This window comes from Harmonia axyridis, chromosome 2, assembly GCF_914767665.1.
Source record: "Harmonia axyridis chromosome 2, icHarAxyr1.1, whole genome shotgun sequence".
NCBI classification, from domain to species: Eukaryota; Metazoa; Arthropoda; class Insecta; order Coleoptera; family Coccinellidae; genus Harmonia; species Harmonia axyridis.
In genome coordinates, this window is record NC_059502.1 from 28,901,005 (window position 1) to 28,921,017 (window position 20,013).

General features: G+C 32.8%; 1 protein-coding gene across 1 annotated transcript; it reads left to right on the forward strand.

Moving 5' to 3' along the window:
* The first annotated feature begins 6,910 nt into the window (after positions 1–6,910).
* LOC123674182 (probable peroxisomal membrane protein PEX13) lies at positions 6,911–15,863 on the forward strand. The gene is made up of 2 exons (XM_045609103.1): positions 6,911–7,218; positions 15,712–15,863. Exons 1-2 carry the CDS (start codon positions 6,942–6,944, stop codon positions 15,741–15,743), a joined length of 309 nt encoding a protein of 102 aa, XP_045465059.1. The 5' UTR covers positions 6,911–6,941; the 3' UTR covers positions 15,744–15,863.
* Positions 15,864–20,013: the final 4,150 nt, after the last annotated feature.

Below are 20,013 nucleotides of genomic sequence, written 5' to 3' on the forward strand. Positions count from 1 at the left end.
TTTCATAAATTAATCTTCATACTTTCATCATTGTGAATGCAGGACAAATTGGATAATCGAAATCAGTGTTGAAGCATGTCCGAATTCTATTCCTACATAGGGTGCTTTAAAAACGGGTCTTGAACGCTTTCATAGATATTCATGAAATTCATATCATATTCATAAATATCGATTATAATCTCTGAATACTACATCGATCAATTCAACACAACAATTAAATGATTAACGACTTTGATTGACCGATCAACTCATTGATTGTAGTTTGTAATCTAGGGAACAGTCAAAAATGAACTGAAATTGAACGCAGAAATGATTTGATCGAGCAAATCACCACGCTAAAAGTCTCATGAAACCCACTATCAGGTAATATGATTTCCTCTTTGAATGAACTATGGCACTCTCAAAAACTTATTTATAAATTAATGCACTCAGACTTCATCGCGAAACTTAGATCCTATTCTAAAAACATCAGTTCAGAACCTAATTTATCTAACTTGTGCATATCCAAGTATTTTACGAAGTTAAAAAAAAATCTAACGAAAAAAGATTAAAACTAATGCATTTAATTTGAAACATTTTTTTTATGAATTTCAATTTCAGACCATAACTTTGGGTGACAATGAAAGAATACAGGTTCATGGATCCCACATCAATTCATTTGAATCAAGCACCAACCGAAGAAGTACCTACCATTTAAATAGAAATTTTGAAATATTGTATTTATATTATGATTAAATATATTATGATTTAAATATTATTCAAATAATTTATTGTTCAAACATAAACAGTGTCTATACAAATCATCTTGATGAATATCACAAGAATTTACGGTATTTCTTATTTGTGTTTTTGAAATATCTTAATGTAAAGGAGAATTCCCAATTTATCTGTCAACCATTCGTTGCAAATGATCAGTACAAAGAACTATATCCATATCCATGTCCATGGTTGACAGCGTGTCCGTAAGTCAAGCCATTGTCATAATAGAGGTTATTTCCATAAGGATATCCAAGAGACCCGTATGCACCTCCGTATCCTAAATGTTCGTAGGAAGAAACCACAGGTGTATCAATAACAGTTTTGGTCACTACAGGGGTGTGATAGTCCACTCTGGAACTGTAACTTGTAGCTGCTGGTATGCCATATCCTCCAAGGAGATAACTAGGAGCAGAGGAAACGTAAGAAGTTATTGCAAGAACAATCAAGAATTTGAACATTTTGTTATGGTGTTAAGATGTTTCAACTCTGATAACTATATTGATACTGACTCCAAAGATATAATTGACTCTTTTATATACCCAGCTGAAAATACCTGAATCTTCAGAAAAAAAAAGAATGTCGAAATATAAACTTGAACTTAAATTATATCTACCAAAAAACAAATGGTAGTTACGCATGGATGGTGACCCCTAAATCGTTTCTTTGTTGGAATTTTCAGACTAATTATGGATGAATATAGGTGTGTCACAATATTTGTCATGTTTTTTCCATAGTGTGTTAATGTAACTACTGAAAGACGAGATAAATGCATATAGTATTCGTGTATATGTGAATAACTTTTAGGAACACAACGTTACCTATATTTTAGTGACATAATATAGGACATAATAATGGTGAATTCAAATGGATATACCTACATATTATAAAACGCACAAGCAAGTTGAAAGAAAAATGGTTGATATATTATCTAAATCAAATTATACGAATAAAAAAATATATAATACAGTTTTTTATTTCTACAGGAATTGTTCAAGGATTTTTCTTCTCCACAACGACTTTTGAATATGGATATACGATTTTGATCATAAAATGTAAGCTTTATATCGCTTGATTTATATACAGGGTGAGTCAATAATGCTCGATCGGTCGATAACTCCTGTAAATTTTGGGCTAGAGAAATGATTCAAATTTCGACGGATTAACTTAAATTATTTTTGACTCTACAGGCTAGTTCAATAGTGGTGAAACACGATACAACCTTGTTGTCTTAAATGGGCATGCCCATTTTTTTTATATTAAACACATAATCTCCATGAAATTCTGATTTATAAACACCCCACTTGTCCTCATTTATCTGTAGTATTTTTTGACGTAGGCCACTTTCTTCGAAAAATTTCATGGTTTCAATGGATTAAACTAAAGATCATATCTAACCGTTCGAAATAATTGTACTATTTATTTTTTATTGAAATCCCGAAAAGTTTTCGAGTCTTCAGTCACTTTACAGGTAGTCCGAAAGACAGTAGAATTTTTTAAAAATTACCTTTAAAAAAGTATCTCTTCAAATGGCATGCACTTAATTTTTTTTTGCCTGTTGGATAGCCTAGTCAGTAGTCTGAATAATTTTTTGTTCAGACAAATTGTGCCTAAAATGAGCTTTTTTTTGTCAGTACAAAAAAAAGGCAGCCCCAGTGGGCTGGCAGTATACTTTTCAGGTATACAATTTTAAAGATTGATAATTGTTAATTGTAAGGTGAAATTTGATTTCAGGGTTATCACTGAATATATTTATTGCTTACGATAGAACTGTCATTTGATAGGCAACGTTTTGGGCAGTGCCCTTTTTCAAGCCTGTAAAATATATAAAAAACATACTTAATAAAACACTAAAATGGAACAAACAGCAATCGAACAATTATATAATATAAATAAAAAAAAAATTACCTATATTATATAATTGTTTGATTGTTGTTAGTTCCATTTTAGTGATTTATTGAGTATGTTTTTTATATATTTTACAGGCTTGAAAAAGGGCACTGCCCGAAACGTTGCCTATCAAATGACAGTTCTATCGTAAGCAATGAATATATTCAGTGATGACCCTAAAATCAAATTTCACCTTACAATAAAAAGTAACAAGGTAAATAATTAAATCAGTAGATAATTGTTAAAATACCATAAATATAACTGTAAATATGAAATAGTTATGGATACTTGGGATATTCAAAGTTTATATTTTTCCAATAAAAATAAATGCATTCCTCCTTTATTTTACTTCAATAGTTTGCCGGGAAGTTGGTCAGTTACTTACTCGGGCTCTTCTGCAGGGCTCTACTTTTTTTTAATTTCGGCAAAATATTGAAATATCTTATTATCAGTTTTTGAGATATAGCCTGTATACATCATAATTCATACGAAACCAAGAAAATAAAAACTGATAATTTGGTTCGAAAATGAGTTCAACAATCCTAGAGTATCACGGATATGTATATTTGATGTAAAACGAATGACTTCTATTAATTATTTATTGATATGCTATGAATTCTATGAGACCAGGCAACGATTGGTGAATCATTCACCAATCGTTGCCAAAGCTGTAGTAGCTGCTTCTGGATTAGACTATGGAAGATATTATGGTAATCTAGATTATCCCTATGGGGGAGGATTATATTACGGAAATAATTTGCGATATGAACATGGATTAGATCATGGAAATGGAAATGGTAGTTTCTACTAAAACATTCCAACAATTGCTTCAGCAGACAGCAGACATATTGAAGAGAATTTAATGTATTTAAAATACTCAGCACTGGTCTTATAGAATTCATAGCATATCAATAAATAATTAAATAGAAGTCATTCGTTTTACATCAAATATACATATCCGTGATACTTCTTGAACTATAGCTTGTAGCTGAAGGAATACCGTAACCTCCCAATAGCTAGCACGGAGCTGCTGCTACCCAAGAAACAAGAAAGAGCACTGAAAAAAACTTATACATTAAAATGAATAAGTTTTTATACATATATATTTTTACAAGAACCGTTAGTTATTAATGTTATGTGATGTGAGAGTTAATTTTTTAATTTTTCGCAATTTGTTCATTGTTGTTAATTTTGCGAATTTTGCGGACTCTCCTCACAATTCTGCAAAACTTTGTTCTCTAATGAAAATATCAAATACAAAGGAAAAGTTTCGCATGATTTGTGACCTTGAATGATGAACCATGAGATTTGAATTGGGAATTATCTCGCTTGAATGGACCATTTATATTTCTATTCTTTCTAAGATTCGTTGATTTGAATCATCTAAGTTCTGGAATTATTTCATGTAATGAGGTAACTTACGATTCATTATAGAGGCTGGCACAATGTGAAATTACCATGAAAGAGTTGGTTAATAAATGGTATATTATTTTTAGGGAATCTTAGCTGTTTTGAATATTACCTTTCAAATTAAGAGGCATAACAAACAAGGTGACTGAAATCGTGTGTGATTTTATCTCAATCTCCCATAAAACATATGAGGTAATAATGATTGTCATAATTCAAGAATGCTGTAATTTTTGTCGTGATCAAGAACAAACAGTTCAGAAAAATAAATTCTTGAAGTCAGCCCTTCATTATTGATTTGATTCAAATAATTTATAACAACTCGTTTCACATGTTTAATGTTCGATGTTTTACCATCGATATTTTTTTTCAAATTAATTGGAGAAATTCTGGATGCATTTTTTTATTTCACGATATATAAAATATAGATATTTCAATTTTAAAATGCATAAAAGCATCGAATTAAGTATATTTTGATTCAATTAATCATTTATAAGTAGCATTCGTTAATAAGGATTCTTGACAATTAATTTTTGAAGATCAATCATGCTAGTTGTTATAAGGTCAAGAGACCAACACACAAAACAAGAAAGTCTGTTCATTTTTTTTTTGTTATTTTTTGACAGGACTAATTGCTAATTGAAAGCTCCAACCGGGAAATTAGGTAACGTCTGACCTTTCGTGTAATGAGGAAAATCCTCACTATCCCATGATAAAGCCACGGACTTCAATGTCAAAACCGACATTCTCACGGTGAGCTACATAATAATTGCAATATTCGTTTGAGTTGTTTGACTCTGGATATTCCAAAGAGTCCCAGGCTAAGAACTATGCCAAGAGGATTTTCATCCCCTTTTCTTGCTCTTGCATTGTGTTCAATTGTTGGTGATTCCAATTGTTGGAAACTTGATGGAAATTCTGATATTTGTAAGGAGGAGGACAATTCACAGATTTCTATTACCAAAATGATGAACTTCACATTTTTATACAGAAAACAAAATTATTGTTCCTCACAATGTGGTTCTTTCAGAAAAAAAATTATTGAATAAATAAAATTAATGCGAACGTCAGATCATAGCAACCTTATTGATTGTTATGCTGAAGAGTTAAAGAAATGGCATTTTGTCACCATGTTCTACCAATAAAGAAGCTGAATATGATTTTTTTTTTCAGTAGTGATTTTTTCAAGAGAAACATAAAACGTGAACATTAAAATCTTGTTCTACAATCCAATAGTAATGATTGAACGTTTAAAGGTGCATTATTAGAATAAAGATATATCTTCAACACAATGACATTTATTATGTAACTCTTCGATTTTTGAATTTCAAATGATTATTAGGTATACAATTTTGCTCCACCGTTATGTAATAGATGGCTGTAGCGGTAAGTGTTAGTCGAAATAAATAGATCGTGGATGTCATACAATAATCTTAGGTATTTGTAAACATAACGCCTTCGAAATATTAGTCGATTCTTGTCTGCGGTTGTTTGCGATTTCTGCATCGCATTGTGACTGGAGACGAAAAATGGGTTCTTTACGATAATCCCAAGTGCAGAAAATCATGGGGATATCCCGGTCATGCTTTCACGTCGACAGCCAAACCGAATAATCACGGTTCCAAGGTCATGCTCGGTTTTTGGGGGGGCTAGCTCGGCGTAGTGTAAAATGAGTTATTAAAACCGACTGAAACAATCAAAGGCGATCGTTATCGAACGCAATTAATGCGTTTGAGCCGAGCATTGAAAGACAAACGGCTGCAATACAACGAGAGGCATGATAAAGTGATTTTACAGCATTACAATGCTTGACCCTAGATAAAATAATGTAAATGTTTTTTCCTTATTAATTTTTCGAATGATACAATGAAATTGAATATAGTATTTTCTACCACAAAGTCCTAATAGTACTAATTTCCCAGTTCTGAATTTTTTAATAATTCTTCATCATAATGACACACGTAAGTGACGAAGAGTTTTATTGAGATCTGATTTAGCGTAACCCAAAAACCAACGCGGTAGATAATAAATTGGTAGGATCAGGCTCAGATGCGGTACGAATATTCGCATTTCCCGAGTATTCTACTAGGTACTACTAACTACTAATTTATTATGGATTCGATTGATAGTTTGATAATTATTAGAAGTACCGATAATCGATTGGTAGTTGGATAATCGGTGTTTCCGATCATCAAACTATGAATCGATAATAAATTAGTAGGATCCAGACTCAGATGCGGTACGAGTTAGTTTGTGTAAGCCACTAGAACAGAATGCCGTGTTTATGGTCAAAATATTACGAAGGTCATTCAAAATTTGTTTTTTTTAATTTCTTTAATAATAATTTTTAATTCTCTCAAAAATCAAACCTGAAAATGTGTCATTCATTTTTTTATAGCTCAAAGGGATTCAGAGTCACTAGTCAATAAATTCGGAACACTCGATAGGTACACTTAGATATCGTTTTTCGAAATCGAAGGGATTAAAATAATACTACTAGAAGTAACTGCCCAGAAAAAGAATTGAATTCAAATCCTAAACTGGAAAATTTGCTGTGGGATGTTTAAAAATATTTTCCTCCAAGCAAATAGTTGAAAATAATTAACAAACATCAGATTCCTGTAGTTGTGTACACTTCTTGCTTTTTGAAATCGAAGGGGTCGAATTAATTCTAGTAGAAGTAACTGTTCAGACAAATAATCGGATTCAAGGTCCTCATCCATGCATAATAGCCTTTGTTTTTGGTCAGTGTTTCGAATTTCAAGTTCACATTCGGGGAGAATTGTGAAAGAAGTTTATGATATTCGATATAAATATCACGAATGCTTCCTAGAGTTTCATAGAGTTCTCTGCGACAGCAAATCATCAATAACGAAATATTTACCACAATGTACAAATTCGTTTTCGTACTCGCTCTTGTTTCTTGTGTAGCTGCTGCTCCTGGATATCTACTGGGAGGTTACGGTGTTCCTGCAGCAACAAGCTATAGCTCAAGAGTCGATTATCCTTCTCCTGTTGTGGCCAAAACTGTAGTAGCTGCTCCTGTCGTTCCTGCTTATGGATTAGGATATGGTAGTCACTATGGAGGTCATTATGGTGGTCTAGTTTATCCCTATGGAAGTGGATCATATTATGGAAATAATTTGGGATATGGACATGGTTTAGGTCATGGATATGGAAGTGTTTACTGAAAAAATTCTGTGATATTTTCGAGCTGAAATCGATGATGAATAACAACTCATTCAGACCCAAATTACATGTAAATCTGTATATAAACCAATAAAACTGATACCATAAGATATGCGACTGTTAATTTCGAATTCATTCATTATTTTTTGCTTTTCAGTGTGAGAAATTCACTAAAGTGTATTAGAATATATTTATAAATATATTCAAAGGGGGTAAATTGGTTTGGGTCAGCGCTAGGGGTGGAAAGGCAACTGTTTTAGATGCCACTTTTTGTGGGACGGCATTTCCGTCGAGTTCGGCATTTTATTACCATATTTTTCTTCACTAAGTATTAATGATCAATAACTATATCTGAATTTGTTCATCAGAGAATTTTAAGAACTACGAAACAAAAACAGGGTACGTTTAGGTTTGTTTGAGATATATTGAATATTTCTAAGAATTTATACACTTCCTAATACGGAATTACTTCTTTTAATCTTTAAACTAATCGAATACTAGAAGTGTAATGCGGAGCTCTTAAATTTTAGTATTTTAACATAATAATTCAACATTAAATTATAATATAAGGGCTAATTTTCTTTGTGATAGAAAAGGGTGTTTTTTTCGGGGTATATAACTTTAAGTTGACATTACTGTTCAAGATGGCGACCGATTTAACAGCTGTCAAGTGATTTATTCTCAGTTTGGTTTAGCAATTCATCATGAATAGACTCACGCCTGAACAACGCTTGCAAATAGTGCAATTTTATTTCGAATATAATGGTTCTGTGCGGAATACGTATCGCGCACTACGTCCATTTAATCGTCGACAAAATCGTCCATCAGAGCAGTTAATTCGATTACCCATGGAACGTTTTTGCACCACGTTTACTCTTATTGATAACTCGCATCCCCAGAGACGCCGTACGGTGCGTACAGAAGAAGCTATTGCTGCTTTAGAGCGTAGCATTGAGGAAGACCCGAATGAGTCTATCCGCCATCGAGCACAGGAATTGGATTTGTATCCACAGAAAGGATCTTGGTTTGCGTGCTTACAAAATCCAACTTGTGCAAGAATTGAAGCCAAATGATCATCAAAGTCAAGCCAAACGATCATTCGTCGAATGGGCCCAAAATGAGATTGCCGTTGTTCCCGATTTCTATATGCGAATTTTGTTTAGCGACGAAGGGCACTTCTGGTTGAATGGCTACGTCAACAAACAAAACTGCCGCATTTAGAGTGAAGCTAATCCTCAAGTGTATGTCGAAACACCTTTACATCCAGAAAAACTGACTGTTTGGTGCACTTTAGGGGCTGGTGGAATCATTGGTCCTTACTTCTTCAAAAACGATGATGGCCAGAACGTTACAGTCAATGGTGATCGGTATAGAGCCATGATCAATAACTTTTTCATTCCTGAATTGAACAACCATGATGTCCACGAGCTGTGGTTCCAACAAGACGGCGCAACATGTCACACATCTCGTGCCACAATCGATTTATTGAAAGACACGTTTGGTGACCGCCTAATTTAACGTTTTGGACCTGTGAATTGGCCTCCAAGATCTTGTGATTTAACACCGCTAGACTACTTTCTGTGGGGCTATGTAAAGTCATTGGTCTATGCGGATAGCCACAAACCCTTGACCATTTGGAAGACAACATTCGCCGTGTTATTGCCGATATAAATAATAATATAAAATTGGACTACATCCAAACCAGCCTTGGCGGTGATATGGCAGAAATCATATTTGAAATGTAATGCCACAAGATTATCTTGCGGATAAATGAAATTCATGTCAATCGAATAATCCATCGTTGTTTTATTGCAATTTAAAGTTCTATAGCTCTAAAAAAACATCCTTTACTATCACACTAGTGACTATCACACGATAGTAATATCGTGATAGTGTGACCCTATCACGATAGTACTATCGCGATAGTTACTATCACCGTGAAAATGAGCCTTAACATAAGTATAAAGTGTATGGTACCAAGAAAAAACGATAAAATTGACTACAGAGGTTATAAAATTAACTGGACCATTGGGAATTTGCCCGAATTAAAGATAACTTTCTTTATCTACAAAATTTATCAACAAGGGGCAGCTCTCAATTGAATTCATATATCAAGTAGAACAGAATAATATCGAAATTAAATAATTATCATAGCTTCAGTAAGCATATATTCAAAAAACCTACACATACTCACACTACAATCATTTTTCTTCAAACTACTCTTTACTCCAAAAAATGATAGTCTATAACTGCACATCAATATATTGAATAATATACATATCAATTATGATAATTTTTGTTGAAAAATTGTATCTCAATAAGTAAATAAGTAAATAAATAAATTGAATCTATGTTATGAGTAAATGAATAATTTTTTTGTAAAATTGTGTAGTTGTGTCAGGAGCATCTTAGCGCTTATTTATTCGAATGTAATATGTGAGTTTCTATAGATGAGGGGTTGATCTTAAACGATCCACCTGATCTTACATAAATCAAGTTTAAACTGTTTTGAGTTATTGCTAACTCAGAGATCTCGTCATAGCTTCGCGATTCTCGGCAGAACTCATCGTTTGGACCACTGTTCTACGAAAACATTACAATCAAGGCGAGAGGTGTATTTGGCAGGGACCACTGAGTTGCAATGATTTCACCCCTCAACCGAGGGCGCACCATAAAATTTGTTTGGGAACGCCTCGCAACACAATTTAGTCAGATTTTTGTTATGGAAATATTGGGTTATTTCTTTCAATATTCAGCATGTATGTACTATGATTTTGCTGATGAACATAAAATTCTGCATTGAGCTTGAAATTTTTATTATGAATATACACGCAAAATCTCAACTTGGTTGCATCTGTTGTCATTGGAATATTAGTTTTTTTCGTATTCTGCTCGAATTTTCTATGGTTCTAACAACGACGCATTCTAGACAACATTTTGTAAAAAGGTTGAATATGTTGTAAACGCTAACAATATATTCAAGCTTCTTACGAAATTCGGTCTGTTGTTAGTAAAATATTAGTTTGTTTTCCGATAATCAGTTTTGTACGTCTTATAACTCTAGCAATATCACATTCATTATTCTAATTTTTAGGTATTGAAGTCTTGATAATGTAATGTTCCGAAGTAGGTAAGTGTCTGTTCTGCCAAAATTATCCAGTGGCATAGATATAGGTGTGCGATGATCCTTTTTTTAGTGAGAATTCACACCATTATTTTTTTCGAAAAAATTGTTTCATTTCTGGAATCAACTGATCTTCATTGAAAAAGAAGTCAATTGAATATTTTTCTTAGAATGTATCTTTTTTGAGATAATTGAGTACAAAGCAAATACTAATATGCATAAATTTTTCCATTTCCATAAATGAAAGTTCAAAATTGGGGTAGTGTATTATAACGCTTTCATATGGCATTTAATTGAAAATTTTAGAAAAAAAATTACATTTAAACAATAAAAAATATTCCCAAAAATGTTTTATTGTTCCATTTTTTTTCAGAAATGTCCAATTAAATGCTATTTGAAGGCATTATAATTTATAATACACTACGTCAATTTTTGTACTTTCATTTATCACCAATGAGAAAATTTGAGAAAATTATTATCTTATTATTGATTATCTCGAAAATGGTGCATTCTATGATATTAATTGAAGAGACCTTTTTAATGATGCTCTGTTGATTTCAGGAATGAACCAATTTTTCTGAAAAAAATACAGTGGTGTTAATTTTCAATAAGAAAAGCACCCCTATATCTACGCTTCTGGATAAGTTTGGTAGGAGATACTTACCTAATTCGAAACATTACATTAACAAGACTTCACTACCTGAAAATTAAAACAATGAATATAGGTAATAATACTTGAGTTATAAATTAAAAAACAGTTTTTTTTTAAACTTTAACACCCTGTTTCTCGAAAATGAAGATCGTTAGGATATATAATCATTTGAATTTTTTTCATGAAATAAGTTTTTCTATCCGATGCCAAAGTTATTGCACTAAAATCTGGACCTCCTTGTATATTATTCCAGCAATATTATTTCACATAGCCTAACATAATAATTTGCAACATATTCACTTTATAATATTCATGGTATAGGCATAAGGAATGGTTAGTCAATGTCTGAATATTCAATAAACTTAAGAATGAACCAAGAAACCCTGAAGAATTCACAACAAAAAAATGGATCATGAGAATATTCAGAGCGATATGATTCAGATAGGATGTGGATTAAAGGTCGTCATCCATGCATAACTAACTTTGTTTTTTACCGATACTTTCAACTTCAAGTTCATATTTGGGGATAATTCTAGAAGAAATTGACATCGGATATAAATAGAAAGAATGGAGCTATATTTTTCATAGTCTTATCTACAATATCAAGTCATCAATAACAAAATATTCATCATAATGTACAGATTCGTTTTTGTACTCGCTCTTGTTTCTTGTGTAGCTGCTGCTCCTGGATATCTACTGGGAGGCTACGGTGTTCCTGCAGCTACAAGCTATAGCTCAAGAGTCGATTATCCTTCACCTGTTGTGGCCAAAACTGTAGTAGCTGCTCCTGTCGTTCCTGCTTATGGATTAGGATTAGGCTATGGTAGTCACTATGGAGGTCATTATGGTGGTCTAGTTTACCCCTATGGAAGTGGACTATACTATGGAAATAATTTGGGATATGGACACGGTTTAGGTCATGGATATGGATATGGTAGTTACTACTGAAATTATTCAAAAATATCCATGGATTTAATGAATTTTCAATTAATGAAGAATATTAATATGAGTAAATTGTATATTGTGTAAAACATATAAATCTTAAATTAAATCTGTGTATATATGTACATTTTCATTTGTTGTGTGATAGTTCCAGGGTGCTATCATTTTTCCCAAATATCTGTAATTTTGGAATTTTGAACCTAGACAGTCTTTGATTATAGGTTTCGATTCACTGATGAAGAATTCGAGGTCGAAATCAATTCTCTCTGAACCACTGAATATCTATGATACAAGAAAGACGAAATATCTTTGGGGTGTAGTCGGGTTTATGGCAAGAAAGCACAACACAATTATTCTAAAAAAAAAATTAAATGTTCGAATTCATTGAATGCAGAAGTTTCTGTTTCGATCCTTTGATGCCGATATAGAGACAAATTCATTTCTTTTTTACTTTTGGCTTTACCAGATGTAGCTATCAAACTAACGTTTTTTTCGAATGGTATGCTCAATAAATTCTTACTGTTTTGAATTCGTAAAAAATTTTTAATGTGACTAGGATCATATGACTTTTTAAAGCTTTCAACAGTCATTTGACTTTTGAGAAAAATATTTTCTGTTCAGGCTGATCAGGAAGATGTCTTCAACGTTAGAAGGATAACATTTTCAGGAACTATTATTGAAGCTATACCTACGTTTTTACTCGGATGCTGATGAAAAATTCGAATTATACATTCAATCTTAGGAGTGATAAACATCGGGAATTCTCATCTGTGATATTCACTTGTGTTAAATGTTTACAAGAGTTCCCAAAAATGCCTGATTTTACGAACGAAGATTTCCTTCTTTTATATTCGTGGTGAAAACAATCGAGTTTGGAATAGAATAATTACTAATTAGATATCTCTACATTGACCTCTAATCGACATAGAGCATCAAGAGATACCATAAAAAAATATGAACAACATGAAGAATTTTGGTTGCTTTCGACAAATGATCAGAAAACAAAGTATATTTAATGAATCACAAAAGTAACGAAATCACAAATTTTGAGCATTTCCTCTAGATAAATTGCCGTTTTTATTTCGTAGATTTTACCCGGGAAATAATTTTTGTGTTTCACAAGAAGAAATGCACGAACTACTGTGATTTTGTTATGATTGTAATGAGTCAGATCTGTTAGTAATTATTGAATAGTTTTTTTTTAATATCTTGCTTGAATTTTCAATGCTTTTGGTATTGCGATCAACATAAAATTTGAAATTCGTAATAGGTAAACATCTAAAACATCTACACATTTACACATATTTTCAACTCAGTCGGATCTCTTTTCTTCTAATTATTTTATTTAAATTTTCTATTAGAGGAAATGAGGAGGCCAACACACTTGCCAGAAAAGGAGCACAAACTCCTTCCATTGGCCCGAAACCTTTCTGTGGTGTAGACAAATGTACCTCCAAGAAAGAGTTTCAGGAAAAGGAGGTAACCGAAAGATAAAAACTCTGGCGGAATCTTCCTGGTTTGGATCACTCCAAAAAGATTCTTCGAAACTTTAACTCTATAAGATCCGAGAATTATCTGGATCTTAGTAAGAATATGCTACACCTCCTCACTGGATTCCTCACAGGGCATTGCCGCCTTAGGATAAACCTCATGAGAATGGGTCTAACAGAAAACGACGAGTGCAGATTCTGTGGGGAGAAGGAAGAAACTCCGGATCACCTGGTGACGGAATGCCTCGCCATCGCTAGCCATGCAGAACCTGCCTTGGACACGAAACTTATAGAAGTGAGGAATTAGCTTCCTTGAAGCCATCAGAACTCTGGAACTGGAAAGCGAGCTGAAGATCACGTTATGGAGAGAATAGCTCTGATGAGGGCACAATAGACCATTAGGTCACAGTGAAACAAAACCTCCTTAATTTCCTTAATCTAATATAATCTATGGTCTAATGATGATCAACATGAAATTTTGCAAGAAGCTAGAATTTGTAATTCTATTTATATCTAGACGCAGACGTATCAACTCAGTCGAATCTTTTGTCACTGAAATATTAGATTTTTTTCGATGTTTTGATTTAATTATTTATGGTTCTGCTCACTACCAATTCCAAATTATGCTCTGAAATTTGAAATTGTTAGTTTATATTTACACGCAGATTCTCGGTAAGATCTGTTGTCACTAGAATAGATACTGTGTATTATTTTGCTTTAGAATTTTCTCTGCTTCGGGTGGAAAAATCAAAATAAATTTGGAATTGAACTTGACATCATTACCTATTTTGCATTTCATTTCTTATCGAAACCGTAGTTTTGAATTTACCAAGAAATAAAATTCGAATTACTATATTTACTTAGTATTTAGTATGTTTATTTAGTGGAATATTATAATCAATAACGAACTTAACCATTCCATTCGAGATCTAAATCTACGCTGAAAATTTAAACAAGACGAGGTTTTCTAAAGAAACAATCCTCTCAAAATTTTAAATGAGTAAACAAACTTTCAGTTCAATTTCAACCGAGTCCAATCTGTTGGTACGGAATTTTCAGGAACTGTTATTGAATATACCGAATGAATATAATGTTAGCCATGTTTTCAGATACTTGATTACATATATCAAAACTTGTGCCAAGACTATTAGAATCTACCAAAGGAAAAACAAATTATCTAAAACTGTAAAAATTTAGAAACGGTTAATAAATTGATGACTAACTTAACTTAGTGAGGTGAAACCGTTCATTATAATATTTGAAAATTACAATTATTAAAACAAGCGTTTCAATTTACACTTAATGTTTGAGAGAAACAAAACTCTTTGGACTATGCATTTAGTGGACAATCTCATATTACAGTGAATTGTTGTTTCAAATTCTTCTTTAAATATGATTTTGAATGAATTGGTTGTTACCTAAATAAATAATGGCCTCTTCTTCCATCAGCGTTGCAGAATTATAAGAATGATGATTACAGCAGCAGAAGAAAAATAAAATCAACTTTTCAAATAGAGAACGAATTATTCATTTAATATTTATAAGGCACGAATAATTGAAATGAAACAAGAGCATACAGAGGATATTGGTAATACAATGTTATTCGAATTGTCCCAGAAATACTATTTCATAAAAAATAATGAAGCACTTTCCTCATGAAGGGGCTGCTAATTAATGAATATGTAACAAGTTTGGGAATGAAGCAAGAAACCATGAAAAATTAACTCTATAAAGACATAACTGTTCAGCAGAAAATATTTATGAATGCACTAACTATTCAGACAAAGATTCGGTTTCAAGGCCGCTATCCAAGCATGACTAACTTTGTTTTTGTCAATACTTTCAATATCAAGTTCAATTTTGGGGAGACTTGTAGAAGAATTTCATAAGATAGAAAAGGTATAAATAGCTGGAATCAAACCTCCATTTTCAGAGTTCTCTTCGACTTCAAATCATCAATAACGAAAAATCTTGCAAAATGTACAAATTCGTTTTAGTACTTGCTCTTGTTTCTTGTGTAGCTGCTGCTCCTGGATATCTACTGGGAGGCTACGGTGTTCCTGCAGCTACAAGCTATAGCTCCAGAGTCGATTATCCTTCACCTGTTGTGGCCAAAACTGTAGTAGCTGCTCCTGTCGTTCCTGCTTATGGATTAGGATTAGGCTATGGTAGTCACTATGGAGGTCATTATGGTGGTCTAGTTTATCCCTATGGAAGTGGATCATATTATGGAAATAATTTGGGATATGGACATGGTTTAGGACATGGTTATGGATACGGTAGTCTCTATTAAATATTCTTGTGTGCAATTGAATGAAGAATTAGGAACTGATTCACATTCCATGTTCAATTAAGTTCGTGTATATATGTATACTGTTATATATTGATTTACTAATGTAATAAAATGCTGCAAATTTCACACAATAGTTTATTATCTCTAATCCTTGATAGTGCATATATTATTTTTAATGAAGATCCATTGAAAAATAATATAGAGAAATCATGTCCATAGTTTCAGCATCAGAAAAAGTCGGCATCACAGCATCTGCCAAAAAATCACTCTATTCGAAAGAAGATTTACATATACATACTTTCCTGAATTTTACAACTCGCTTTTTTCTGGTCTCATGATATTGAATATGAAATTTTTTTTCTCAAACAGTGTTGTCAGGATGCCTATAAAATATTATGAAGTGTTTCTTCCTTTATCTTTCAGAAATTTTCTTAACAGATATCGAAATCTCAGATGAAGTGGTTGAATTTTACAATCGATTCGATGATCCAGGAAACACCTAGAACTTGTTTTCCGAATAATTAAAAAAATACCCATCACATCGAACTGAAATTAAAAAGTCAGTAGCAAAATGCTAAATCAATGTTTATACAAGATTTCATTGATAATGACATCAACTCGAACACCACGGAAATGCCGTTCTTGTTTTATATTCTTGCTTCTTAGCATTTCTTAGATAGAATACCGATTTGATATGATCCAATCATTTCGGAGTAAAATGAACAAAACAATGAACTTCTGACTTAGCGCCCCCTATCGAAAGCAGTGAAAAACAAATTTATCATGAGTATATTTTGTCTTCAATCAACAAGATATTATCTTCCAGATGAGATCTAATTTGCTCAAAAATGTTGAGCCAAACTGAAGTTACAGGCATTTCAATCAGTCAGATTTCTCCCTTTCACCTACCCTCATTTGATGTCGTAAAATCAAAAGTGGTAATTCAAAAAGATAGAGAATTTTCCAAGGATTACAGGGATGATATTTTTTCTTCAACATATGAAACATTTTCGAGTAAAATCCATTTTTCTACTCGACGGTAGCCTTTATGCCCCCTTGCGGTAGAGGTATGAACTTTAAAACAATTTCCAGTGTGTTTTCTTGTACACTTAAGTAGTAAAAATTTTTACCGCAAGTCTCTACGATGAGTGGATCCTGAGATATAGCCGCCGCTTATTTGTCCACCCTGTACATAACCAATGGTTGTTAGAATTTAATGGCTTGTAGATATCTAGTAGTAGTAGTAGAAGAACTGGTAGTTTCATAACGCAAGGTCTTTATATATAGATCGTTGTATTTAATGCCGTAGTGGCCAATGAAATATTTCAATTATCATTAAATTATCAATTAGATAACTTTTTTTTGAGAAAATAAATCATATACTGTGTTTGAAATGAAATGTGTGTGGAATGAAATGTGTGTGGAATGAAATGAAACTTTCATGGAAGAAAATCTGTATTCAACCCAAAAAACGAACGAAATTTAGCACGAATGTTCAAATCGTTCTCTGTTAACCATTTGGCACTGACCGTTACGAATGTAAAACATTGTATGTACACTTTGTTGAAGAATTTCAGGAGTGGTCTGCTCCTCTTCGACGCGAACTCTTTGCCATATCTTTCTATTAATAGGTCTATTGAAATAATAAATGATTTTGAATTAGCCCACAAAAAAAGTCTGAGGGGTAAAGTCTGGGGCACGCGGTGGCCTCTCAATAGGACCTCGACGTCCTATCCACCTTCGGCACTAGGCAAATAATTAGCGATAAAGCGGAGCAGATCACTCTTGAAATTTTTTAGCGAAGTGTACAATATGTTTACACCCGTAACGGTCAATGCCAAATGGTTAACAGAGCAAAATTCGAACATTGGCGCTAAATTCCGTTTTTTTTTTGGGTTGAATAAACATATTCTTTCATGAATATTTCATTCAATAAACGTAAATGTGCTATTTTCTCGAACGAATTGTTATCTACGGTATCAATTCTTTCACATAATCAAAGAGGTCCCATAAATCAGAAAAAAAATTGGGGTATAGTCTTCGAAAAAAATCTGTAAAAAAGAATGACGTCATAAGTAACATTAAAATTTAAAATACTCCCCAATTTCCAATTTCGTAGGATAATATTTATTGAACTGTTTTGTTCATGTATTGAGGTAGGTGAGGTATCTAGTTCATGAAATAAGAGGAAATAATAAAACATGGTATGACCTGTACCAAGATTCGAAACACTATTGTTCATCTACTTACATATAAAATTGGAAGGATACAAGTTATATCGACTGAGCATTTTTTTCTCAAAAATAAAAATAAAACTAGGGAGAGCTATTTCATTTGTATTTTCTTTTTTTTTATAATATACATAGTTGAATAATTTTTTTGCAAGAAAATAAATAAACATAGTGAATCTGGCATGGATTGATTTAATAGAAGAAGGATGTCATATAAAGTAAACTTATACAGAATAAACTACCTATTCATATTTACATTCTCCAAATTTGTTTCGAGCTAATCAGTCAGTTGAACATAAAGTTTAATATTCCGAAGTATTTATCCGAATCTTTTCTCAATCTCTATTCATAATTAAATCAATAGTGACCGTATCCCGAAGAGTATCCATGACTGATTCCTCCATAACCCAGTCCACTATATCCCAAACCATGAACACCATCATATTCCAAGCCACCATATCCATGGTCAATACTGCTAATCACGGGAACATGGACTGGAGCACTCACGTAGCTCTTGGTGATCACAGGCACTGAGGGAGAATGCACATCAACCCTTGAGGAGTAACTGGTAGCAGCTGGAAGGGCGATTCCTCCATGCAAGTACCCAGGGGCTGCACTAACTACCGCGAGGGAGGCACATATCAAAACAAACTTGAACATCTTGAATTGTTTACTTAGCGAAGAACTACTGTGTACTGAAGAATTTACAAAAGATGATTCTTATATAGGGATTCAGATTGCATGTTTATTCCTTGATGGAATTGTGCAAAGAAGTGAACGTTATGCGTCGCTTATGACCCTCGAATCTGAAGTATGTTGAATTAAAAAAAAACAATGAAATTAATTATGTGATAATGATAAGTCAGTTGTTGAATGGATAGAATAGTATTGCATTTTCCTCATGTTTGTATCCATCTCGTGATGTAATTTCCTATTCCGCAAGTGTTCCAGTTCCATACAATCTTGGGACAAAAATTATTGGCAAGGTCATTCTCTTGAAGGGGGCTTCTGTTTGGATTTACACTGTGAGAAAATGGATTGGTATTAGTATTAGTCATTCACATTTAATCTTGAAATCTTTAGAGCATTTGAGGTTACAGTCTATTTATATTTTAAAAGGAAGTATGTATGGCTATTGTTCTTTTATTTATTATCTCAGTTTAATTATGATCGGCGAATAAAGAACAGTCAACATTTTTCGGGAATCAGAAACCTTGAAATTCAATTTTATACTGATGTGTTTATATTAACACGGATGGTGTTCACGATATAACCATCATAACCCATATGGAATATTCAATAAGATTGAATATTCATAAAAGCGCTTGCACAGATTACAGGGATAAGAGAAATCGCCCTAGAAAGATATCATGAAGACAACCTTTTTGAGAATATCGATTCGTACTGATACTCAAGAAGTACATTTTTCTATGAATATTGAAAACTTGTTAGAGACCACCTGTTAGAGGTCATTGATAAAAATAGGTTTTTCTTCAAGAATATTTCAAAAATATATCAGTGCTTTGTATATTGAACATATCATTAATACTTTTGCGAAAAACGAGAAGTTTCTAGTTTTTTTTCATTCGCAAATTAAAAATATTGTCATTCAACAATGTAGATAATTGTTCAAAGAAAGTATGTGAAAACCTCAGGGGGTCACGTGGTGGTATTCCCTCTTATTAACAAATATAATCTGAAAACGATTTCAAGCTCCACATAAAATTTCAAGCTGATCGTTTCTTCAGAACCATACAAAATTCAAAAAGAAAATTGGAAACGAAACACCCAATATTTCCGTGATTACAGATCCGAACAGGTTGAAATGTTGTGTATCTGATTTAATTAAGGAGGTTCCGTTTCACTCCGATCTAATGGTCTATTATGCACCTCATCAGAGCTATTCTTTTCATAACGTGATCTACAGCTTGCCTTTCAGTTCCAGAATTCTAATGAATTCCAGTAGGTGCCTGGGATGGCTTCAAGGAAGTTACTTCCTCACTTCTCCAAGTCTCTTGTGCAAATAATGTTTCGCGTTG

Bases quoted from the DNA above. Each gene is read 5' to 3' on its own strand.
- LOC123674182 (XM_045609103.1), top strand. From the start codon at position 6,942: ATGTACAAATTCGTTTTCGTACTCGCTCTTGTTTCTTGTGTAGCTGCT. The intron at 7,219-15,711 runs GTCATGGATATG...GACATGGTTTAG, and splicing joins GGGATATGGACATGGTTTAG to GACATGGTTATGGATACGGT.